We start from the raw sequence: 27,522 nt of genomic DNA on the forward strand, positions 1-27,522 counted from the left end.
ATCGGGCGTGTGTACAGACTGTCGTTTGGGTGATAAGACTGGTCTTGAGCGATCCGCTGGGCGGATCGCTCAAGACCAGTCTTATCACCCGAACGACAGTCTGTACACACGCCCGATTTGGCGTGCGGACAAATGAACAACGGGACGTTCAAACGAACCATCGTTCGGAAAAATCCGACGTCTGTATGGGCCTTTAGCATTATTAGTATCTTTATCAGTCAACAGAAGCAAAGATAATAAACACACATTGCTAGAATCTTTAACCCCTTACCACCATATCAATAAGATTATTTCAGCAAGGTGATAATTAAACTATGAACTGAGGAGTTGATAGCAACTCCCCTGTGCGGAGACATGGTCTAGCCCTCTGGGAGCCATCAGTATGATGATGGCCATACATGGTACAATTTTTTTCATCCAATCTTACCATTTCTATGTAGTATAAGGGTAAATGAAGTGAATAAACTGAATGGATAATTTAGGCAGTTCCCTTATATTACATAGAAATGGTAAGATTGGATGAAAAAAATTGTACCATGTATGGGCACCATTAGATACATTTTGTATCTAACAGAGGATTTTACAGCTGAGAGGAACAGCTGTGTGAGGAATCAAATTGCTCCTAGTGCTTGTCCTAATGTGTGCTACAACATACAGCATTTAAAAATAAATGCATAGATCGATAGTATTTCTTTAACCACTTGATGACCCAGCCTTTACCCCCCCCCCCCCCTTAAGGACCAGCGCTGTATTTGCTGATCTGTGCTGGGTGGGCTCTACAGCCCCCAGCACAGATCAAACACCAGGCAGAGCGACCAGATGGCCCCCCCTTTTTTCACCCACTAGGGGGATGATGTGCTGGGGGGGGTCTGATCGCTCCTACCCAGTGGCGTAGCAATAGGGGTTTGCAGAGGTAGCGACCGCATCGGGGCCCTTGGCTCATAGTGGCCCTGAGGGGTCCTCCCTCAAGAACAATATTAGCTCTTTATTGGTTCTGTGCTGGTAATAAATCACTTCTATAGATGCTTTAAATAGTAGTAATCATTAACAAATGTTTCCCATCCCCTTCTTGCACCACTGACACTGTGGAAATCCTTCGTAGGTTTTGGTGCGCCATATCTATTGTTATGTATAGAGTGCTTGGGGGCCCCATGTAAAACTTGCACCGGGGCCCAAAGCTCCTTAGCTACGCCACTGCTCCTACCTGCGTGTGGCTGGTGGGGGGGGCACCTCAAAGCCCCCTCCACCGCAGGAATCCCTCTCTCCCCCTCCCTCCCTTCCCCGGAGATCCGAAGCTGCACAGGAACGGATCTGTCCTGTGCAGCCTTTAACAGGCTCCTGCCTGTCATGTGACAGCGATCCCCGGCCGCTAATTGGCCGGGGATCGCTGATCCAGTACAACGCTGCTGCTGTTAGCAGCATTGTACAAATGTAAACAAAGCGGATTATTTCCGCTTGTGTTTACATTTAGCCTGCGAGCCGCGATCGGCGGCCCGCAGGCTATTCACGGAGCCCCCTGCCGTGAATTGACAGGAAGCAGCCGCTCGCGCGAGCGGCTGCTTCCTGATTAATTAGCCTGCAGCCAGCGATGCAGATCTGCGTCGCTGGTCCTGCAGCTGCCACTTTGCCGACGCGCGGTATGAGTGCGCGGTCGGCAAGTGGTTAAGTAATTAAATATGCTTCTATACTTTACATTTTTATGCGGTAGCAAAAAGTAGGCAGCCTCATCAGGAATTTCCTAAGTGTGGCTGGATAGTGTAATGGTTAAGGGCTCTGCCTCTGACACGGGAAACCAGGGTTTGAATCTTGGCTCTGCCTGTTCAGTAAGCCAGCAGCTATTCAGTAGGAGACCTGGGGCAAGTCTCCCTAACACTGCTACTGCCTATAGAGCGCGTCCTAGTGGCTGCAGCTCTGGCGCTTTGAGTCCGCCAGGAGAAAAGCGTGACATAAATGTTTTGTGTTTGTTTTGTAAAAACAGATATACTCTTGGACAGGTCAGAAAAAGTTTACAAATTTTCAGTTTTAGCAACTAAAAACTGATAACTGAAATGTGAGGTTATGACAGCCAACATGTGACTGCTCTGTTTTTCACACCACTATCAAATGGGAGAAATCATCTCTCAACTAAGTGATCTTCACTCTAAACTCCACATCCTCCCTTTAAAATGAACCAGTTCTGTTACACAACCTAACTACACTACCAGTACAGTACAGGGCTTTGTGGTGCCAATAAGTACTTTTTATAGAATCAGACAAAAACAATGCTGGAAATTTGGGTGCAGCCAGTGCCACCATAGGGTTTCATGAGAATTATGGCTACAGCAGCACTCAGTCAGAAGACGGAGCCCAAATTATGCTAAGAGCATCGTAATTCAGCCGCTATTAAAAAGAATCTGTACTCTAATATTCTTACACTAAAAAGCATACCATTCTATTCCTTATTTTCTCCTGTGCCCCTCTGTGCTGTTTCTGCCACTCTCTGCTGCAATCCTGGCTTGTAATTAACAGTTTTAGGCAGCGTTTATAAACAAACTAACCAGCTTGTAATAGGCTCACATAAGCAGAGTGTGTGAGTCATACAGAGTGTGCAGGGGGCCTGCAGAGGGTGTGTATCGCTTCTATCCAATCACAAGCAGCCCTGCACATTCCACACATTCAAGCCTTAGCCCGACAGACACGACAGAGGAAAGGAGATAAGATTTATTACAGAGACAGCGCAATTAGGAAAGGCTGCAGTAAGAGCACATTAGAACAGGCATAGGAACTTATAGGATAGAAGAACTAAGGCTGAAAAAATGGTTACAGTCTCTTTAACCACTTGAGGACCTAGGGCTTTCTACCCCTTAAGGACCGGCCACTTTTTTTCCATTCAGACCACTGCAGCTTTCACGGTTTATTGCTCGCTCATACAACCTACCACCTAAATGAATTTTGGCTCCTTTTCTTGTCACTAATAAAGCTTTCTTTTGGTGCTATTTGATTGCTCCTGCGATTTTTACTTTTTATTATATTCATCAAAAAAGACATGAATTTTGGCAAAAAAATGATTTTTTTAACTTTCTGTGCTGACATTTTTCAAATAAAGTAAAATTTCTGTATACATGCAGCGCGAAAAATGTGGACAAACATGTTTTTGATAAAAAAAAACCCATTCAGTGTATATTTATTGGTTTGGGTAAAAGTTATAGCGTTTACAAACTATGGTGCAAAAAGTGAATTTTCTCATTTTCAAGCATCTATGACTTTTCTGACCCCCTGTCATGTTTCATGAGGGGCTAGAATTCCAGGATAGTATAAATACCCCCCAAATTACCCCATTTTGGAAAGAAGACATCCCAAAGTATTCACTGAGAGGCATAGTGAGTTCATAGAAGATATTATTTTTTGTCACAAGTAAGCGGAAAATGACACTTTGTGAGAAAAAAAAAAAAAAAAAAGTTTCCATTTCTTCTAACTTGCGACAAAAAAAAAATGAAATCTGCCACGGACTCACCATGCCCCTCTCTGAATACCTTGAAAGGTCTACTTTCCAAAATGGGGTCATTTGTGTGGTGTGTTTACTGTCCTGACATTTTGGGGGGTGCTAAATTGTAAGCACCCCTGTAAAGCCTAAAGGGGCTCATTGGACTTTGGACCCCTTAGCACAGTTAGGCTGCAAAAAAGGGTAACAGTAAATTTGGGCGCCTGAGGCAAGTGGACAAATCGGGCGCCGCCATTCACTCCCATAATAAATATCGTTTAATGGGCGCCCGACAGGAAAAAAGGGCGCCGGAGAAAAATAACGTTTTATAAGCGGCGCCCGGAGACTTTTACTGTTTTATAACTGCTTCTCATGATTACACGTTATTTTATGATTTATAATTTTTTAAACATTATTTTTAAACGAAAAACAGTACAATCTTTTTTAAAACATTATTTTTAAATGAAAAACAGCACAATATTTTTTCACACGTTATTAATGCTTATCACAGGGGGGTCTTAGGTTTAGGCACCACCAGGGGGGTCTTAGGTTTAGGCACCACCAGGGGGGTCTTAGGTTTAGGCATCAACAGGGGGGTCTTAGGTTTAGGCATCAACAGGGGGGTCTTAGGTTTAGGCACCACCAGGGGGGTCTTAGGTTTAGGCACCACCAGGGGAGTCTTAGGTTTAGGCACCACCAGGGGAGTCTTAGGTTTAGGCACCATCAGGGGAGTCTTAGGTTTAGGCACCATCAGGGGAGTCTTAGGTTTAGGCACCATCAGGGGAGTCTTAGGTTTAGGCACCATCAGGGGAGTCTTAGGTTTAGGCACCATCAGGGGAGTCTTAGGTTTAGGCACCATCAGGGGAGTCTTAGGTTTAGGCACCATCAGGGGAGTCTTAGGTTTAGGCACCATCAGGGGAGTCTTAGGTTTAGGCACCATCAGGGGAGTCTTAGGTTTAGGCACCACCAGGGGGGTCTTAGGTTTAGGCACCAACACGGGGGTCTAGGGGTTAGGGGTAGGTACAGGGAGGGTTACTTACTATTTTTTTTTAAACGTTATTATACGTTTCACTTTTTAAACGGAAGATTAACGTTTTCACAATTGCCAATTTCATGCACATTATTTAATGATTTATAACTTTATAAAATATTATTTTTAAACGAAATATAGTACATTATATTTTTAAACGTTATCCATGTTTATCGTTTAAAACCCAGCGCCCTTTTTTCCCAGCGCCCCTTTTTAACGTACGCGCAAAAAAGTGCCACACATGTGGTATTGCCGTACTCAGGAGAAGTAGTATAATGTGTTTTGGGGTGTATTTTTACAGATACCCATGCTGGGTGGGAGAAATATCTCTGTAAATGACAATTTGTTAATTTTTTTTACACACAATTGTCCATTTACAGAGATCTTTCTCCCACTCAGCATGGGTATGTGTAAAAATACACCACAAAACACATTATACTACTTCTCCTGAGTACGGCAATACCACATGTGTGGCACTTTTTTGCACCCTAACTGCGCTAAAGGGCCCAAAGTCCAATGAGTACCTTTAGGATTTCACAGGTCATTTTGAGAAATTTCGTTTCAAGACTACTCCTCACGGTTTAGGGCCCCTAAAATGCCAGGGCAGTATAGGAACCCCACAAATGACCCCATTTTAGAAAGAAGACACCCCAAGGTATTCCGTTAGGAGTATGGTGAGTTCATAGAAGATTTTATTTTTTGTCAAAAGTTAGCGGAAAATGACACTTTGTGAAAAAACACAATTAAAATCAATTTCCGCTAACTTGTGACAAAAAATAAAATCTTCTATGAACTCGCCATACTACTAACGAAATACCTTGGGGTGTCTTCTTTCTAAAATGGGGTCATTTGTGGGGTTCCTATACTGCCCTGGCATTTTAGGGGCCCTAAACCGTGAGGAGTAGTCTTGAAACGAAATTTCTCAAAATGACCTGTGAAATCCTAAAGGTACTCATTGGACTTTGGGCCCTTTAGCGCAGTTAGGGTGCAAAAAAGTGCCACACATGTGGTATCGCCATACTCGGGAGAAGTAGTACAATGTGTTTTGGGGTGTATTTTTACACATACCCATGCTGGGGGGGAGAAATACCTCTGTAAATGGACAATTGTGTGTAAAAAAATCAAAAGATTGTCATTTACAGAAGTATTTCTCCCACCCAGCATGGGTATGTGTAAAAATACACCCCAAAACACATTATACTACTTCTCCCGAGTACGGCGATACCACATGTGTGGCACTTTTTTGCACCCTAACTGCACTAAGGGGCCCAAAGTCCAATGAGTACCTTTAGGATTTCACAGGTCATTTTTGTTTCAAGACTACTCCTCACGGTTTAGGGCCCCTAAAATGCCAGGGCAGTATAGGAACCCCACTAATGACCCCATTTTAGAAAGAAGACACCCCAAGGTATTCCGTTAGGAGTATGGTGAGTTCATAGAAGTTTTTATTTTTTTGTCACAAGTTAGCGGAAATTGATTTTAATTGTTTTTTTTCACAAAGTGTCATTTTCCGCTAACTTGTGACAAAAAATAAAATCTTCTATGAACTCACCATACTCCGTACGGAATACCTTTGGGTGTCTTCTTTCTAGAATGGGTTCATTTGTGGGGTTCCTATACTGCCCTGGCATTTTAGGGGCCCTAAACCGTGAGGAGTAGTCTTGAAACCAAATGTCGCAAAATGACCTGCGAAATACTAAAGGTACTCATTGGACTTTGGGCCCCTTAGCGTACTTAGGGTGTAAAAAAAAGTGCCACACATGTGGTACCCGCCGTACTCAGGAGAAGTAGTATAATGCGTTTTGGGGTGTATTTTTACACATACCCATGCTAAGTGGGAGAAATATCTCTGTAAATGACAATTGTTTGATTTTTTTACACACAATTGTCCATTTACATAGAAATTTCTCCCACCCAGCATGGGTATGTGTAAAAATACACCCCAAAACACATTATACTACTTTTCCTGAGTACGGCGGTACCACATGTGTGACACTTTTTTGCAGCCTAGGTGCGCTAAGGGGCCCAACGTCCTATTCATAGGTCATTTTGAGGCATTTGTTTTCTAGACTACTCCTCGCGGTTTAGGGCCCCTAAAATGCAAGGGCAGTATAGGAACCCCACAAGTGACCCCATTTTAGAAAGAAGACACCCCAAGGTATTCCGTTAGGTGTATGGCGAGTTCATAGAAGATTTTATTTTTTGTCACAAGTTAGTGAAAAATGACACTTTGTGAAAAAAAACCAATAAAAATCAATTTCCGCTAACTTTTGACAAAAAATAAAATCTTCTATGAACTCGTCATACACCTAACAGAATACCTTGGGGTGTCTTTTTTTCTAAAATGGGGTCACTTGTGGGGTTCCTATACCGCCCCGGCATTTTACAGGCCCAAAACCGTGAGTAGTCTGGAAACCAAATGTCTCAAAATGACTGTTCAGGGGTATAAGCATCTGCAAATTTTGATGACAGGTGGTCTATGAGGGGGCGAATTTTGTGGAACCGGTCATAAGCAGGGTGGCCTTTTAGATGACAGGTTGTATTGGGCCTGATCTGATGGATAGGAGTGCTAGGGGGGTGACAGGAGGTGATTGATGGGTGTCTCAGGGGGTGGTTAGAGGGTAAAATAGATGCAATAAATGCACTGGGGAGGTGATCGGAAGGGGGTCTGAGGGTTTGGCCGAGTGATCAGGAGCCCACACGGGGCAAATTGGGGCCTGATCTGATGGGTAGGTGTGCTAGGGGGTGACAGGAGGTGATTGATGGGTGTCTCAAGGTGTGATTAGAGGGGGGAATAGATGCAAGCAATGCACTGGCGAGGTGATCAGGGCTGGGGTCTGAGGGCATTCTGAGGGTGTGGGCGGGTGATTGAGTGCCCTAGGGGCAGATAGGGGTCTAATCTGATAGGTAGCAGTGACAGGGGGTGATTGATGGGTAATTAGTGGGTGTTTAGGGTAGAGAACAGATGTAAACACTGCACTTGGGAGGTGATCGGACGTCGGATCTGCGGGCGATCTATTGGTGTGGGTGGGTGATCAGATTGCCCGCAAGGGGCAGGTTAGGGGCTTATTGATGGGTGGCAGTGACAGGGGGTGATTGATGGGTGGCAGTGACAGGGTGTGATTGATGGGTGATTGACAGGTAATCAGTGGGTTATTACAGGGGAGAACAGATGTAAATATTGCACTGGCGAATTGATAAGGGGGGGTCTGAGGGCAATCTGAGCGTGTAGGCGGGCGATTGGGTGCCCGCAAGGGGCAGATTAGGGTCTGATCTGATGGGTAACAGTGACAGGTGGTGATAGGGGGTGATTGATGGGTAATTAGTGGGTGTTTAGAGGAGAGAATAGATGGAAACACTGCGCTTGGGTGGTGATCTGATGTCGGATCTGCGGGCGATCTATTGGTGTGGGTGGGTGATCAGTTTGCCCGCAAGGGGCAGGTTAGGGGCTGATTGTTGGGTGGCAGTGACAGGGGGTGATTGATGGGTGATAGGTGATTGGCAGGTGATTGACAGGTGATCAGTGGGTTATTACAGGGAAGGCCAGATGTAATTAATGCACTGGCGAATTTATAAGGGGGGGGGGGGTCTGAGGGCAATCTGAGCGTGTGGGCGGGTGATTGGGTGCCCGCAAGGGGCAGATTAGGGTCTGATCTGATAGGTAACAGTGACGGTTGGTGATAGGGGGTGATTGATGGGTAATTAGTGGGTGTTTAGAGAAGATAACAGATGTAAACAATACATTTGGGAGGTAATCTGACGGCGGGTTTGCGGGCGATCTAATGGTGTGGGTGGGTGATCAGATTGCCCGCAAGGGGCAGGTTAGGGGCTGATTGATGGGTGGCAGTGACAGGGGGTGACAGGGGGTGATTGATGGGTGATAGGTGATTGGCAGGTGATTGACAGGTGATCAGTGGGTTATTACAGGGAAGAACAGATGTAATTAATGCACTGGTGAATTGATAAGGGGGGGTCAGAGGGCAATCTGAGCGTGTGGGCGGGTGATTGGGTGCTCGCAAGGGGCAGATTAGGGTCTGATCTGATAGGTAAAAGTGACAGGTGGGGATAGGGGGTGATTGATGGGTGATTGATGGGTAATTAGTGGGTGTTTAGAGGAGAGAATAGATGTAAACAATGGATTTTGGAGGTGATCTGATGTCGGATCTGCGGGCGATCTATTGGTGTGGGGGGGTGATCAGATTGCCCGCAAGGGGCAGGTTAGGGGCTGATTGATGGGTGGCAGTGACAGGGGGTGATTGACGGGTGATTGACAGGTGATGGACAGGTGATGGACAGGTGATGGTCGCCTTCATCCAGCCTTCTGACCGCGGACCCACCAGGCGGTGGCACGCTGGAGAATCCGGCTTGGCGCGTGTGGCGTGGCGTCCTCCCGGGCAGCTTGGCTGCTCGACTCTAGACCGGTGGAGAGTTTCTCTACCCGCGGACGGACTGTGACGGCTAACTAGTCACGTGGAGGTGAACGCTCACTGCGTTTCTGATGCGCTTTATCGGTTTCCCAGCGGTTGAAGTTTGTCCACACGCCGGACCGGATCGCATCCAGAGGGGCCCCTCTTTGTGGATTACAATTGGTGCAGCCTGCCTGCGCGGCTGATTCAAAATAGCCAGGCGGATTATCATTCTCATCCAGCTTGCGACGGACATTCGGAGGTCGTGAGTATGAGTACACACACGCAGTGAACTTGTGTCGTTTATGTGCCAGCCCAGTCAAATGAGACATATGCACGTCTATTTGGAGGACATTGGACATTTTGCACATGCACTAGTGTGTGTCAATATCTAGGCTGTTTTCTCATTCCGTTTTCCCCGCAGGCGGACTTCTGTCAGTGCCATATATTGCCACTCATGGGGTACCCCGTAAATATCTGGATGTGTTTGGTGTGAAGCGTGCCAGTATGGTGTGGATGTTGGTTTGGTTTTTATCTGACAACAGCGCTGTTGCTTTTTTAGCTCTGTATGCATTCATTTAGGTAGCCTTGCAATACTGATTATCTATAAGTCAATAAAGTTTTCTAATTTTGCATATACCGTTGAGTCCTAAGGAGCCCTCTGTTAATCCGATTTGCTTTTACAAATAAGGTTCAGGACCACCGCCTACATTTGGCAAAGGTGATGCTTACTCCATTTACTTACGTCCCTGAACAATTTCCCCATACCCTTCCCCTGTTAGCCGATGGACAGGTGATGGACAGGTGATGGACAGGTGATGGACAGGTGATCAGGGGGGATAGATGCATACAGTACATGGGGGGGGGGGGGTCTGGGGAGAATCTGAGGGGTGGGGGGGTGATCAGGAGGGAGCGGGGGGCAGGGGGGGATAAAAAAAAAAATAGCGTTGACAGATAGTGACAGGGAGTGATTGATGGGTGATTAGGGGGGTGATAGGGTGCAAACAGGGGTCTGGGGGGTGGGCAGGGGGGGGGTCTGATGGGTGCTGTGGGCGATCTGGGGCAGGGGGGGGGGGGAAATCAGTGTGCTTGGTGCAGACTAGGGTGGCTGCAGCCTGCCCTGGTGGTCCCTCGGACATTGGGACCACCAGGGCAGGAGGCAGCCTGTATAATACACTTTGTAAACATTACAAAGTGTATTATACACTTTGTATGCGGCGATCGTCGGGTTAACATCCCGCCGGCGCTTCCGTATGGCCGGCGGGATGTTGCGGCGGGTGAGCGGCGCCAGCGCCCATGCCCCTACAAGGACCGCCGCCAATTGTCCATACGGCGGTCCTTGCGGGGTGCACTTCCCGGCCGCCAATTGTACATACGGCGGTCGGGAAGTGGTTAATAGCTAGAAGCCAAACTAGGTTTGTCTCCAGAGTCCACGATGGCTTGGAGGGGGCATAGTAATTAACATTGCTGGGACTTTTGCATGAGCAGGGTGAGAAGTTTTCCGGCTTCACCCTTCACCCAAATTTCTCATCACCTTAACCACTTGCCGACTGCCCACAGCCAATGGGCGGCGGCGGCAAGGGCTGGGCCCAAACGACCGCAATACGCCCATCGGCGGTGGCGGGCGTGGTTATGCGCCGATCGCATCACGCGCGTGGCAGGCCCCCCTTGCGCAGTAACCCGTCGGCCGTTCAGAAGCGCCGGCGGGTTACTAGCGTCCAGATCGCCGCAAACAAAGTGTATAATACGCTTTGTAATGTATACAAAGCGTATTATACACGCTGCCTCCTGCCCTGGTGGACCCAGTCATCGAGTGACCACCAGGGCAGGCTGCAGCCCCTCAGGTAAGCACCCAAGCACACTGATTCCCCCCCCTTCCTCTGATCGCCCACAGCACCCCTCAGACCCCCCCCCCCCCTGCCCACCCCTCAGACCCCTGTTTGCACCCAATCACCCCCCTAATCACCCATCAATCACTCCTTGGCACTATCTGTCAACACTATTTTTTAGATTGGTCCCTAAACTTCCCCCTGGGGGCTCCTGATCACTCCCCACACTCTCAGATCCTCCCCAGACCCCCCCCCCCCCTTCGTACTGTATACATCTATCCTCCCCTGTAATCACCTGTCAATCACCACCTGTCACTGCCACTTATCAGATCAGACCCTAACCTGCCAGGGGTCTGATCACCCTCCCACACCATCAGATCGCCCGCAGACCTACCCTTAGATCACCTCCAAAGTGCATTGTTTACATCTGTTCTGCCATCTAATCACCCACTGATCACCCATCAATCACCCCCTGTCACTGCTACCCATCAGATTAGACCCCTATCTGCCCCTAGGGCACCCAATCACCCGCCCACACCCTCAGAACACCCTCAGACCCCAGCCCTGATCACCTCGCCAGTGCATTGCTTGCATCTATTCCCCCCTCTAATCACACCTTGAGACACCCATCAATCACCTCCTGTCACCACCTGTCCCTCCCTAGCACAGCTACCCATCAGATCAGGCCCTAATTTGCCCCGTGTGGGCCCCTGATCACTCGGCCAAACCCTTAGATCCCCCTCAGACCCCCTTCCGATCACCTCCCCAGTGCATTGATTGCATCTATTTTCCCCTCTAACCACCCCCTGAGACACCCATCAATCACCTCCTGTCACCCCCCTAGCACTCCTATCCATCAGATCAGGCCCAATACAACCTGTCATCTAAGAGGCCACCCTGCTTATGACCAGTTCCACAAAATTCGACCACTCATAGACCACCTGTCATCAAAATTTGCAGATGCTTATACCCCTGAACAGTCATTTTGAGACATTTGGTTTCCAGACCACTCACGGTTTTGGGCCCGTAAAATGCCAGGGCAGTATAGAAGATACTACACAAGTGACCCCATTTTAGAAAAAATAGACACCCCAAGGTATTCTGTTAGGTGTATGACGAGTTCATAGAAGATTTTATTTTTTGTCAAAAGTTAGCGGAAATTGATTTTTATTGGTTTTTTTAGTGTCATTTTTCACTAACTTGTGACAAAAAATAAAATCTTCTATGAACTCACCATACATCTAACAGAATACCTTGGGGTGTCTTCTTTCTAAAATGGGGTCACTTGTGGGGTTCCTACACTGCCCTGGCATTTTAGGGGCCCTAAACCGTGAGGAGTAGTCTAGAAAACAAATGCCTCAAAATGACCTGTGAATAGGACGTTGGGCCCCTTAACGCACCTAGGCTGCAAAAAAGTGTCACACGTGGTATTGCCGTACTCAGGAGAAGTAGTATAATGTGTTTTGGGGTGTATTTTTACACATACCCATGCTGGGTGGGAGAAATCTCTCTGTAAATGGACAATTGTGTGTAAAAAAATAAAAATAAAAAATTTGTCATTTACAGAGATATTTCTCCCACCCAGCATGGGTATATGTAAAAATACACCACAGAACACATTATACTACTTCTTCTGAGCACGGCAGTACCACATGTGTGGCACTTTTTGAAGCCTAACTGCGCTAAGGCACCCCCCAAAATGCCAGGACAGTAAACAAAACACACCCCACAAATGACCCCATTTTGGAAAGTAGACACTTCAAGGTATTCAGAGAGGGGCATGGTGAGTCCGTGGCAGATTTCATTTTTTTTTTTTGTCGCAAGTTAGCAGAAATGGAAACTTTTTTTTTTTTGTCACAAAGTGTCATTTTCTGCTAACTTGTGACAAAAAATAAAATCTTCTATGAACTCACCATGCATCTTAGTGAATACTTTGGGATGTCTTCTCTCCAAAATGGGGTCATTTGGGGGGTATTTATACTATCCTGGAATTTTAGCACCTCAAGAAACATGACAGGTGCTCAGAAAAGTCAGAGATGCTTCAAAATGGGAAAATTCACTTTTGGCACCAGTTTGTAAACGCTATAACTTTTACCCAAACCAATAAATATACACAATGTTTTTTTTCTATCAAAGACATGTAGCACAATAAATTTGGACAAAAATGTATACAGAAATTTTACTTTATTTGAAAAATGTCAGCACAGAAAGTAAAAAAAATAAATCATTTTTTTGACAAAATTCATGTCTTTTTTGAGGAATATAGTAAAAACGAAAACTCGCAGCAGCAATCAAATAGCACCAAAAGAAAGCTGTATTAGTGACAAGAAAAGGAGGTAAAATTCATTTAGATAGTAGGCTGTATGACCGAGCAATAAACCGTGAAAGCTGCAGTGGTCTGAATGGAGAAAAAGGCTCTGGTCCTTAAAGAGAACCACAGAAGAAATGAAGGAAAGGCTTTATACATACCTGGGGCTTCCTCCAGCCCCATACGCACGGATCGCTCCCACGCCGCCGTCCTCCGCTGCCTGTATGTGCCGGTACCGGGTCCCGTAGTTTCGGCCAGTCGGCGTCAGCACGTGGCCAATTGTCCGCATCACAGGGGCGCCCTCCATACCCTTACGCGTGCGGCTCCATACTGCGCAGCCGCATGCGTAAGAGTATGGAGGGAGCCCCTGTGCATGCGGACAATTGGCCGCGTCCGCCGGAAGTGACGGGACCCGGTACTGCCGATACAGGAAGCGGAGGATGGCGGCATAGGAGCAATCCAGGCTTATGGGGCTGGAAGAAGCCCCAGGTATGTATACAATCTTTTTTCTTTTTCCAATTCTTGGCGTCTCTGGTTCCCTTTAAGGGGTGAAAAGACTGTGGTCCTCAAGTGGTTAATTACATGTATGCCTTTTTACTCCTCCAAATCAATTTCTACATACTCAGGGAAGTGGCTGCATCTCAGCACTACAGAAGAAGGACCATATTGCCGAGCTGGAGCCAAGCCTACCTTGTATGTCACTACAACAAACTAAATGTCCTCTTATGCAAGGTTGAATTCTTCTGGTTATGCAGCGCATGCAAGGAGTAAATTAAAGATACAGGTACAAGGTGAAAATGTAACCAGCAACAGTAATAGGTCATTAACCCCCTTAACCACTTGCCGACCGCACGCTTATACCGTGCGTCGGCAAAGTGGCAGCTGCAGGACCAGCGACGCAGTACTGCGTCGCCAACTGCAGGATGATTAATCAGGAAGCAGCCGCTCGCGCGAGCGGCTGCTTCCTGTCAAATCACGGCGGGGGGCTCCGTGAATAGCCTGCGGGCCGCCGATGGCGGCTCGCAGGCTAAATGTAAACACAAGCGGAAATAATCCGCTTTGTTTACATTTGTACGGCGCTGCTGCGCAGCAGCGCCGTAAGGCAGATCGGCGATCCCCGGCCAATCAGCGGCCGGGGATCGGCGCCATGTGACAGGGGACGTCCTGTCACTGGCTGCACAGGACGGATAGCGTCCTGTGCAGCCTCGATCACCGGGGGGGGGAACAGGTAGGAGAGGGAGGGGGGAATTTCGCCGCGGAGGGGGGCTTTGAGGTGCCCCCCCCCCCCGCCAACCACACGCAGGCAGAAGAGATCAGACCCCCCCTGCACATCATCCCCATAGGGGGGAAAAAAGGGGGGCAATCTGATCTCTCTGCCTGCACCCTGATCTGTGCTGGGGGCTGCAGAGCCCACCCAGCACAGATCACTAAAAACCACGCTGGTCCTTAAGGGGGGGTAAAGGGTGGGTCATCAAGTGGTTAAACATAAAGCAAGGGAATAGATCGCAAGTTCAGTTAGATGCATGCAGATATGGCATAGTCACAGCAATATGCAGTTCATTGCATTGCTCAACTATGGTATCACCAAGTTCATGTTAGGAAGTAGAAGGGGATTCTATAGGGAAAGCCAAATGGCATGGAGGAGTGAAAGAAGTGCTCAAACAAGAGCACCATTGCAAAGCTGATTATTGGTCTTTGCACTTTACTGGTACTCTAAGCATTGCACTTAGCTGGCACCTAACCAACCCAGAGGTATAAATGGATGCACCTTTCCTGACATACAGTTCTACAGACGTCACTACAGCTAAAAAGCACCAATTGCCAGTTTTGGTGTATCAGCATAAACACTTACATTTGCTTTTGCTGTTCCAAGCTGAAGACTTTGCTCTGCTGATCCTCTTCATCTTGAAGTCTCTTGGCTATACGAATGTCCTTTTGCACTAGCTTATTCTTCCTGACATTGGATGCGTAATGCTGCTCAACTTAGGAAGAGATTGGGTACAATGAGATGCTGTTCACAAAGACACAATTCTAAAGATAGAAACTGGAATGGATAGCAATCCCACATTTGTTTGTGTGTGACCCATTCCTCATCTGCAGTTCCAAGCTCCCCCCTGGATTTGTAGATGGCATTTTTTGTTGTATGGTACATACTGTATAGTACAGCATTAGGATTATGGGGACAGACGGGACCTGTATAAGCTCTGCTATATCTGAAAAGGGAGCAGTCAACCTAGGAATCTCGTAGCACTAGTCTTTCAAGGGGTATGAAAGTGATGCAACAGAAAGGGGATTTCCATTTAAACTCTACAGATCATTACCATTTCTTTGCAAGGCCGAGAATTCCAATACAGCTTTTAAACTTGCCTGGCCTTACCCAGAGATGATAACTATGCGTCAACACCACCACTAGATTAATCTAGGCAATGGCTAGTGTCCAATCACCCCGATAAGAGGGCATTTTTTACTGCTTGTAAGTTTCACACAACAGGACAGCTAAGGAACTATGACCTTACAGGGTTTTTGTTTCTTTTTTTGTGACTTCCCTCCTTAGCAGTTACCAGTATACATACATTTGTTAAAAACACGATTCAGGACTGGTCAATATGTACCTCTTATTAGAAAATATTCCCCTATTCAATTATCTGTATTTTATATCTATCTAAATAGGTCCGAGGGAGTTTTCCAGATCTACAAACACTGGGTTCATAAAATCAAAAGATTAATATTGAAAATATTTGTCTTTGATTTTGTTGGAAAGAAAATGAGAAAAACACATTCTTGCTGAACTTACTTTCTTGTTCCTGCAAGCAGTGTGCCAAGGCCCCATCTTCCAGAACTGCAAAGTCTCGACAAACTGCAGACACAGAAATAACAGTCATGGAGTGGGTACAGAACATAAATACTACAACACACCAAACACTGTCTGAAGGTTATATAGGACAAAAAAAACAAACAAAAAACCTCCCAAGAAAGTTAGCATTCATCATTCTAGTGCACAGGTGTCAGACTCAACGATGAAGGGCTGAATGCAGCACTCCTTGCCATTTTATGTGGCTCAAATGTGCATCATTGTAGACAGGCAGTAAACTGCCTTCTCATCCAGAGGAAGCACACAGATGACAGTGTTTCTGGTTGAAACTGTCAGTTTGAGCAACGGTTCCGCAACAACCCACAGGATCCCCCTGAGATTCAACCCCCCATGTGACTTATAAAATACTCACCTACAACCCCCCCCCCCCCCCAACACCCTCTCCCCACATTGCAGAGTAGCGCAGCAGAGCAGTGATACGGTGTTTTGCAAAAGTATTCGGTCCTTTTGAAGTTTTCCACATTTTGTCATATTACTGCCACAAACACATCAATTTTATTCCAATTCCACGTGAAAGACCAATACAAAGTGGTGTACACGTGAGAAGTGGAACGAAAATCATACATGATTCCAAACATTTTTTTAAATAACTGCAAAGTGTGGTGTGCGTAATTATTCAGCCCCCTGAGTCAATACTTTGTAGAACCACCTTTTGCTGCAATTACAGCTGCCAGTCTTTTAGGGTATGTCTCTACCAGCTTTGCACATCTAGAGACTGAAATCCTTGCCCATTCTTCTTTGCAAAACAGCTCCAGCTCAGTCAGATTAGATGCACAGAGTTTGTGAACAGCAGCTTTTAGATCTAGCCACACATTCTCGATTGGATTTAGATTTTGGACTTTGACTGATCCATTCTAACACATGGATAGGTTGTTTTTTTTTAAAGAGACTCTGAAGCCTCACAAAATCTCCCTTTTTACTTACAAATCCTCTTGTGCAATATGGTACTAGCTGAAACGCCGCTATCCCGCGGCTAAACGAGTCCTCTTTGTCCCCCAAATCCCAGGGGCAAAAATCCACGACTTTCTTGGTCGTGGACTTTGCTGCCCAGGAGGCAGGGCTTTCGGCTGTAACCCTGCCTCAAGCGCGTCAATCTGCGCGCGGATCTCTGCTTCCTCTCCGCCCTCTCTCAGTGAAGGAAGCGCCTAGAGGCAGGGTTACAGCCGAAAGCCCTGCCTCTTATAGGAAGCGATCCCTGGATTTTGCCCCAGGGATTTGACGGACAAAGAGGACTTGTTTAGCCGCGGGATAGCGGCGTTTCAGCTAGTACCATATTTCACAAGAGGATTTATAAGTAAAAAGGGGACATTTTGTGAGGCTTCAGAGTCTCTTTAAACCATTACATTGTTGCCCTGGCTTTATGATTAGGGTCGTTGTCCTGCTGGAAGGTGAACCTCCGACCCAGTCTCAAGTCTTTTGCAGACTCCAAGAGGTTTTCTTCCAAGATTGCCCTGTATATGGCTCCATCCATCTTCCTATCAACTCTGACCAGCTTCCCTGTCCCTGCTGAAGAGAAGCACCCCCAGAGCATGATGCTGCCACCACCATATTTGACAGTGGGGATGGTGTGTTCAGAGAGATGTGCAGTGTTCATTTTCCGTCACACATAGCGTTTTGCATTTTGGCCAAAACGCTCAATTTTGGTCTCATCTGACCAGAGCACCTTCTTCCACATGTTTGCTGTGTCCCCACATGGCTTGTGGCAAACTGTAAACGGACTTCCTATGCTTTTCTGTTAACAATGGCTTTCTTCTTGCCACTCTTCCATAAAGGCCAACTTTGTGCAGTGCATGACTAATAGTTGTCCTATGGACAGAGTCTCCCACCTGAGCTGTAGATCTCTGCAGCTCGTCCAGAGTCACCATGGGCCTCGTGACTGCATTTCTGATCAGCGCTATGTGTGGACCTGGGCCTTGAGGACAGGGTTGGTGAACACTGCAGAGTATCCAGTTCTTTTAAAATTCCAGAGGCAATAAAAATCATTTTAGAAAAACATACACCATACAGGAGACGGACAAAATCATCTCCTCCAGACACTCCCAGGACAGGTCCCCTAGTGCCACAAAATTAAAGTTCTACCATAACTGTCCTTTCACCGATAGTCTTATTTACTCTGCATTACAGTGAATGGGACTGTGACTTTGTGACTGGAAGAAAATATTGTTCTGCAGTACTTTACACCCAGTGACTAGTAGGGTTGGGAGCATCTGTCAGACAATGAGGAACCTGTTACACTACATGTATACACTCGATCACCTGAAATCATAGTCCATGATCATGTCATCTTAATATGTGGTACAAGTACAGATGGCCCCATAAAGTCTAGATCATTGGCAATGTCAATAGTGAACCATTATGGCAGATGCCAATGAAAAGAAAGACTGCTCGGCAAAGAAACAAGTAGCATGCACGTTCAACGATCACAAATGATAAGTGTTGGGCAATATGTATTTAAAATATCCTATTGGTGATTTAAAACAAAAAATAACTGCAGGGTATCACTTCCACCACATTCAACAAGCAAGACCATCCCTTTAATAAGTCTTAATGTGGGGCTAAGCTAAGGACTCACACATACTTCTTTGTACTGCACAATACTCGTTCCCACTATATGGATTTAAGCAATGCATATGGTGTACTATAAGCAAGGACATCAATCCATCATAAATGCAGCAGCCAGACTCATCATCTCCTCCCACAGCACAGTCTCCATGACGCTCTTATGCAAATTCCTTCACTGGCTCATGATACGCTTCAAGATCCTATGCCTGGCCCACAATTCTATACACAAGTCCTGACTATACTTACATATCTGACCTGGTTAGCAGATCTATACCTGGGTGCCCACGCTTCTGCTCCAACAACCTCCTCCTAACCACCTCATGCAGCTCTCATTCCCATGCAAGACTACAGGACTTTCCTAGAAATGCCTCTATTCTAATGATTTTCATTTGCATATTTATTTACATACTTACCTAGGATTGGTTGTTTCAAATCCAGAACCACCAATCATCTGCTAATGACCCCTTTATATTGTTTGTTCACTGTATCAGACACTGCTTTGCCTGAGGAAAGGAGCATGAGCTCTTGAGATGTTGTACATCCCTTTTTAAGCCTGTTATAGCTCAGTAAAGTATATTGTTATCCATATACGTTGGACGCGGTTTATTTGAGCTTACTGCACAAATTTTTATTTGCATAACTATTGTATTCCTCTTCCGTCCTCCCCCAGCCTAACTACCTGTGAGCTGCATAATGCAGCCACGCACAGTAGGAAGACTGTTTGGTGGACCATGCTGCTCTTTACAGCATACTATTCTGAGCACACTGCTCACCCGCTTGCCGGTGCGCCTGCCTATCGCAGCGATAGCGCCCTGTAGCGGGTTGCTATATGCAGAATGGACAGCTGTCTATTACCACCCTGAGGAGACAGACAACTTGCCACAACAAGCCTGGTCCCCGACTAGTGGGACACATGCGTCCTTTGCTGGCTTCTCCTATACTGGACTGCCAGCCATCAGATCAGGTGAGAATATTCATGCACCAGCCTCCCTTTACACACCAGTCCCTGAGTGCGCTCTCCATTTGTGTCCTCCTACAGATCGTTCCATAGTCACTGAGTTGAACCAAAGAGCAGCACCAACCTCCATGTGGGACCTGACCAATTTGATTAAATCGATCTGTTCGCACCCCCTGTAAAAGTTACTGGGGTCTTTTACTCACACGTTTGTTTTCCCATTCTCCTAAGGAACTCTCTCCCACTGCCCATTAGGGTTGTCCCCTCCTTTAGCATCTTCAAACAATCTCTCAGAACTCACTTGTTCATGAAGGCCTACATCACCTCACCAATGCCCTGGCTCGTTCTGCCTAGAACCTCATATTACAATGCCCTCCTATCCTGTCACCCCCCCTTTAGATTGTAAGCCTTTGGCAGGGCCATCCCTCCTTGTGTATACAACCCGATTATACATTTAGCCCACAGAATAAGGTAAACTTGAATTAGTGGGACTACTACCCCGGTGCATGATCTGACATTGTGTATATTATTATTATTGATTTATATAGCAACAGCATCTTCCGTGGCACTGTACAACAGCATACAATACAAAATAAACAATACAACAGTTAATACAAGACAAGATCGGATAACAGCTCTAGTGCAGTGAACAAATTAACTACATATTTTACATAGGGGTGGGAGGTATGTACCCCCATTACACAGCATTGTGAGACAAAAGGGGAGGAGAGCCCTGGCCAAAAGGCCTTACAGTCTAAAGGTTTAAGGTATAGAACAACAGGTAAAGGGAAGAAGTGTATGGGGTGGTAGCAATGGTCGTCAGTGAGCAGTGTCCTAGGTAGGAGAGAATGTTTGCCTGAAGAGGTGAGTTTTCAGATTGTGCCTAAAAAAAGTAAGTGTGGGCGAGTGGCGGATGTGTTGAGGAAGAGTGTTCCAGAGGAGCGGGAAGGATCAAGAGAAGTCTTGTAAGCGGAAGTGAGATGAGGTGAGCAGGTGGTATTTTATTGCTTATTACCTGTATTTTGTAGTCTGTTACCCTATTATCAGTGTCTGTAACCTGAATTTCCAGTGCTATGTGATAAGTTAATGCTATCTAAATTCAATAAATAATAATAATGGAGGTTGCAGGGAATCGGCGAAAGGAAGGTGAGTTGTAACTACTATGCCCGCTCTCCCATTGTTGCAGGGCACCTACCTAATTAACCTATACTTGGGTCACCTACCTATCTAACCTACACTGGAGGCAACTACCTATGTAACCTATACTGGGGAACCTACCTATCTAACCTATACTGGAGGCACCCATCTTACCTATACTGGTAGCACCTACCTATCTAACCTATACTGCAGTCACCTACTTATCTAACCAATACAGGAGGCACCTACTTATCTTAGCTATACTGGGGGAACCTACCTATCTAAACTACACTGCAGGCACCTACCTATCTAACCTACACTGGAGGCACCTACCTATCTAACCTACACTGAAGCACCTACCTATCTAACCTATACTGCGTGCGCCTACCTCTCTAACCTATACAGCGGGCTCCTACCTATCTAACCTATACCGAGTCTGTGTGTGTTTCCACAGTGTGTGTGGGTTTCCAAAGCATATCTGTGTCTGAGTGCGCGCACATATACAGCATGTATGTGTGTATCCACAGCATATCTGTGTCTCTAGGCCCCGCATATGACACTCGCCCCAGGCCCCACGTACTCTAAGGCCGCCTCTGTCGACGGCGCTATATAAATACTAAATAATAAAAATAATCAGCATTTCAACAAAGAGCTATGCAAATACCGTGTGCTGCATAATGTGAACAAGGCTTTAAGCAAGGCTACAGTATCCTGTTAACATCCAAGTAAACCAGGGAACCTGAAAAAAGGAGTCCGCACAGGCATGAATCAGGTAGGTACTAAAATTAGGCATTTTTTTTCTTCATTGTCCTGCCATACGCTCAAAAAAAGGTGACATTTCTTGAAAAGTCACAAAGAAACTAGCATACCATGGAGTTAAAACAGTCTAAAAAATGAACTGTATGAAAGAGAAAAGCAAAGCAATGCACACCAGATGGCAAATACCTTAACAGTAAAAGGAATTTTTCAACAGTGTGCAAACAATACCTTCATGCAACAGACCTATTTTATCAGAGGTAAACTCAGCGCACGATACAAGACTAGACAGGTGACCTCCCCGGTTTGTGAAAAGTATGTGCTTATTGAATTACTCAGCTGCAATGTCTTAGAAATTATAGGTTTGGAAATAGAGCTTCTTCAACATCCGTTACCCCTCAGGTAATCTGTAGCCATGATCTCGGATACTGATGTCTAAAGCTCAGTACTGGGCAGGCACACATTTCTTCCTCGACCCTCTGCTTAGTATTGCTGTTCACTTTAATGCACATTTCCAAAGAAGAAGTTTTGGACAATGTGGCAATGGGTTACATCACATTCTAAACACTGAAGAAAAAAAAAATGTTCCCTGCATCTAGTTGAATAGACAACATTTCTTGTGTACATCACAGAAATTACATGAGATGTATTTGCAAGTGGAGTTAAAGAGAAACAAAAAATTAAGTACTTTTGTAATGAACAAAAGTGTTTAATTTTTATAATAATTATGTATAAATGATTTAGTCAGTGTTTTCCCATTGTTAAATCTATCCTCTCCCTGATTTACATTGTGACATTTATCACATTGTGACATTTTTACTGCTGGCAGGTGATGTCAGTGGAAGGAGATGCTGCTTGCTTTTTTGGCAGTTGGACAGCTGTAAACAGCTATTTCCCCAATTCCCACAATGCAACGAGGTTCACAGACAGGAAACTGTCAGGACCATGGTCCCGACATCACACTGTGGGAGGGGTTTTACCACACTATCATCCATACAGAGCCCCCTGATGATCCGTTTGAGAAAAGGAAAAGATTTCTCATGGGAAAGGGGATATCAGCTACTGATTGAGATGAAGTTCAATTCTTGGTCACGGTTTCTCTTTAACATTGCTTCCGGCAATTGCCAGTATGAATGGCAGAGTAGTATGCAACCGACAAGTAAAAAGAAGTCGAGAGGAACAAAGATGTAGACAAAGAAAAACACAGAAAAAAAGGACACACACAAAGTAAGAGAACATTATCACCAGTAATGCCCATTAGTCCACATAAATTGACCAATGGGAAACCCCCAACAGTAAATTGGAATATGTCTGTGATAGGGCTCCTGGTGTGCTTTGTGCTTGGATGTGGCAAGTATGAGTGGCCATGCAGTATGCTACCAGCAAATAAAAAGGGAACAACAACAAAGATGTAGACACACACACACACACACACACACACACACACACACACACACACACAAAAAACACACAAAAGGGGAAATAAAAAAAAAGACATACACATATGAAAAAGGACAATTATAGATATAAAAAATTAGAGGGAAACAAAGTGTACAAGAGAAGACTGGCAAACTGATCAGACAGAAGACTACCGATTATTAACCAGTTACAGACTGCTCCACGCCAATTTGCGTGAGCAGTGCGGCAGCCCCAGGACCACTCCACGCCGATTGGCGTGAATGGCCTGAGCGGCTCTAGCTGGGGATCGCGTGCGCATCCCCAGCAGTTTACTCCGCCCCCCGTGTCTTCCGCCCGCCAATCAGCAACGCCGGCGATCATTTGAACGGCCCAATTGAAATGTATAATACGCGTTGCTCTGGAAACAACTTGTATTATACGCGCTGCCTCCTCCTCTGGTGGTCACAGTGTCCGGGATCGACCACCAGAGAGGACGGCAGCCCGCACGTGAGCGCTGCACACTATTGCCCCCCCCCCTGCGATTGCCCTGATCACCCTCACTGGCCCTGACAGGCGTCTGACTGAGGTCTGATTGACATCTGGTCGCCTGTCACCAGCTCTGAGTGACATCTATTTGTCTGAGCACTATTGATTGACATCTGGTCGCCTGTCACCAGCTCGGCCTTTGATCATCTCTGATTGCCCTGTGATTGATCTCTGTTCACACTGCAGCTGTCAGATGCCAAGCAATGTAATTGACATCTGGTCGCCTGTCACCAGCTCTGATTGAGGTCTGAGTGACATTTAATGGTCTGTGCCCTGTTGATTGATATTTGATTGCCTGTTATCACTCTTATCAGCCTCTTGATTGCCCTGTGATTGGCTCAGATTGACCTCGGTCTGTTTCTAATTGCATTTGATTGCGTTCGATTGCATCTGATTGATTTTGATTGTCTCTGATTGCATTTGATTGCTATCCGATTGCATCTAGGCCCCTTTGTTAGGTAGTTAGTCAGTTAGCGCCCAGCCCACTACACCGCAGTCACTAATTAGTCACTGATTAGCGTCATCACTGTCGCTAATCTGCATTGGTACTATATAGCACCTGTAAGTCAAATCTATATAAGTACTTTAGGGTCACCTTAGAGTAGGCTCCACTAAAAAGGCAGTGTTTGCCCGCTCATGCCTGATCGCTCGGCCGCACTTGCATTCAGCCCACCTCATCGCAGTGACAGAAAATGTTTTTTTTCTGATCACTGCAAAAACACAACCCAAAAGCTGCGGCGCTCTAAAGATCAGTTTTAATATTTTTTTTATCAAAACTGAGCGATCGCAGGTTTTTGACTTCACCAATACTCCCGTTTGATAGACAGGTGCTCTTTTTCCTGGGTAGTCTCAGTGAAATACCCCCTAAATTTAGCAGCCCAAAATGGCAAGAAAGGGGTATTCCCTGGAAGAGGCCTACAGGACTCTGGCCGAGTCGGGTGAGAGCGATTGGGACGTCTCATCTGACGAATCATCCGGGTCAGAATATGAACCTGTAAAAAACAATGGCTCTCTATCCTATAGTTCTGATGATGAGGTTGAGGTCCCTGCTAGCGCCAGGCGTACCCGACCTCATGTCATTGAAACTGGTCGCAGCCACCAGAAACACGGGCCCGTAGAACCCCTACACTCCCAGAGGTGCTAGCAAATCTCGATTGGCAACCCCCTGGTTCCGCTGCACCCATAGTGCCCACTTTCAATGCCCAGTCTGGAGTCCAGGTGGAGACAGAGGATCTCTACGACTTAGCCATGGCAGAGACCAACTGCTATGCCACACATTACTTAACCGCCAAACTGGATTGCTACTATGCCCAGCCTTTCCAAATTTTCCTTTTTCGGCCTCCTCAACATGGGTCTAACGAAAAAAATGTATTGCTGTTCTATTGGTCTATGCACCCAATACATCACATGCCCATGTACTCTGCTGCCATGTCCAGGTTACGTTTTGAGATGATCCTGCACTTCCTGCACTTCAATGACAACACAACCTGTCATGAAAAACCACCCTGCTTACGACCGGCTCCACAAAATTCAGCCCATCATAGATCACTTTTTACCAAAGTTTGCAGATGCCTACACCCCCCCTGAACAGAACATCTGCAGAGGGGAGTCCCTGATACATTTTACCTGGCGCCTTGGCATTAAGCAGTACATCCCAAGCAAGCGCGCCCGGTATGGGGTCACGTTGTATAAGCTTTGTGAAAGCGCTACAGGTTATACTTATGGTTTTAGGGTCTATGGGGGATAAGACTGAAAACTGGAGCCGGTCGGATGCCCTGACTACCTGGGGAGCAGTGGCAAGATTGTGTGGGACTTGGTGTCACCCTTATTCCACAAGGAGATGTGGGATCGCACACCATCAGTGAGGTGCTGGAGCCAGTAGTAATACAACCGAAAATCCAAGGAGGTCCGCACACTCTAGGAATCAAATTCCAGACTTTTATTCAGCCAATGTGACACAATTCCATTCCATTACACCAACGAATCGTTTCGGGGCCCCGTGGGGTCCCCTTTGTCAAGGCAATACAGACAGAATGGTAACGATACGAATGAACAAAAGTTACCATTCTGTCTGTATTGCCTTGACAAAGGGGACCCCACGGGGCCCCGAAACGATTCGTTGGTGTAATGAAATGGAATTGTGTCACATTGGCTGAATAAAAGTCTGGAATTTGATTCCTAGAGTGTGCGGACCTCCATGGATTTTCGCTTATTCCACAAGGAGTACCATCTCTACGTGGATAACTACTACACAACTGTGGCCCTCTATCAGCATTTAAAGGTTGACAAGAAAAGCTTGTCGTGTCTGCAAGAAGGCTGGAATAAGGCGTGACACCACTGTTTACTGTCCCACCTGTCCTGAACATCCTGCCCTATGCATAGCACAGCAGTCAACACACTGCCAACGCGGCATGACAAACCGCACATACATATGCAAAGACATAATATATAAATGAATGAATCTTACACCCAATTTAAATACAAAAGGATAGGTCATAGCCACTGTTGAGTCCACCCCCTCCCAGGGTACCCAATCTCCTGATCCAACCCACCTCATGCCCAAGTAATTCTCTTTCCCTATCACCCCTGAAATGAATGTGAACTGCATCTATAACCTGTACACAGCGGAGCAGTGCTTTTCAGCGCTGCTAGATTTGGGCGCAGCCGGCGCCTCCATAGACTTCAATAGGAATCATTCCTATTGAAGCGCTCAGTGAGTAACGTCGGCTCCGTCAGAAGACGGAGCCGAAGTTGCTTAAAAACATAATAATTCGGCCTCCAGCAATCGCTGGAAGACGAATTATTTCATTCCCCCACTATCCATGTCGGCCTGGAGGGGGAATAGTAATTAAATCGGCCCGGACTTGTGCAGAAGCAGGATCAGCTATATACCGCTGTATCCTGCGCCCAAGTCTACCGGTGCCGATTTCAAATGTACGCGTACACAGAGCTGTGGTATGGAGTGGCGGAATTGAGCAAAATGGGCCGAGACAGATTGAGACATATTCCCGGCCCTGATAGCAGATTTATGCGAGGTGATACGTTCACACAATCGGTGGGTGATCTCTCCCACATATAACAGTCCACATGGGCATTTTAATAAAATAACTACATATGACAGATCACATGTATATAGACCATGTATGCAGAACTCAGTACCTTTAGACGGATGCCTGAATTTATCTCCCTTAAAAATCCAGCTGCACATATGACATCCTAGACAAGGGAAAGTGCCTTTGCGACCACCCTGTCCCACAGTCCGTGCAACACAGGTCCGGATCTTGTCTCTTACTGTAGGGGCTCGCTTGAATGATAATAAGGGAGGGTATCTGAACTCAGGAACCTGAGGAAAAGCGCTTTGTAAGAGACCCCAATGCTGCCGCACAATTGACCCCAGCTTATAACTGCAGGCATTGTACCTGGAAACAATGGGGAGTCTCACACCTCCATGGCGTCTTCTAGTGGATCTATTGGGTGCCAGGGTATGTTCGGGGGAACCCCCTTAACCTAAATCTGTCCCTCATTTCATTGAGCCAGATCTCGCATTGGTTAGGATCAGAAACAATTCTAGAGACCCTCCGTAATTGTCCACCAGGGATATGTTCCCTGGTTGACTTCGGGTGGAAACTAGAGAACTCCAGAACAGAATTTCTGTCGGTGGGTTTGACATACAAGTCTGTCTGGAAACCTATTGGTCCCAAGACCACCTGTGTATCAAGGAAAGAAACACTCTTCGAGTTAAAGTGTGCTGTCAATTTGATGGGGGGGGGGGGGCATTTACCCGAGAGCTCCTCAATAAAAAGATTAAGGGCCAACTGAGGCCCCCTCCAAGTGAGTGAGCCTATACAGCTTGAGGAAGGAGTTTATCTCCGAAACAGCGTCTGTCGCTGTCCCTGGGCTTTATCCTTTATGCAATAAAGAGCTTAAATACATCATCGTGGGGCTGCTGATCTCTACTCTTCATGCTTTGGGAGCTGCTGGACTACAGCGCCATATCAGCCTAGCACACGTTTACTCTCACTAGGGTGCCTATCGAGTGTGGTGTAACAATATAAGGAGTATGGCAGAAACTCCTAATACTGGCCATACATGTAATGATTGCGGAGACCCTAAAATTCCAGGACAGACCCCACAAATGACCCCATTTTGGAAAGAAGACACCCCAAGTTATTTGCTGAGGGGCATGATGAGTTCATAGAAGATTTTACTTTTTGTCACAAGTTAGCAGAAATGGATTTTTTTTTTCTCACAAAGTGTCATTTT

General features: G+C 46.2%; 1 protein-coding gene across 3 annotated transcripts in view; it reads right to left on the bottom strand.

Moving 5' to 3' along the window:
* LOC137522665 (coiled-coil domain-containing protein 50-like) overlaps positions 1–27,522 on the bottom strand; it is a 156,452-nt gene that overhangs the window by 85,955 nt on the left and 42,975 nt on the right. For all 3 annotated transcript variants that reach the window (XM_068242736.1, XM_068242734.1, XM_068242735.1), the window contains exons 3-4: positions 15,828–15,890; positions 14,886–15,015 (exon numbers count right to left, since the gene is read on the bottom strand). In XM_068242736.1, the coding sequence (XP_068098837.1) occupies positions 14,886–15,015; positions 15,828–15,890 (193 nt within the window). The remainder of the gene's footprint in view (positions 1–14,885; positions 15,016–15,827; positions 15,891–27,522) is intronic.

Source organism: Hyperolius riggenbachi, chromosome 6 (genome assembly GCF_040937935.1).
Source record: "Hyperolius riggenbachi isolate aHypRig1 chromosome 6, aHypRig1.pri, whole genome shotgun sequence".
Lineage (NCBI taxonomy): Eukaryota > Metazoa > Chordata > Amphibia > Anura > Hyperoliidae > Hyperolius > Hyperolius riggenbachi.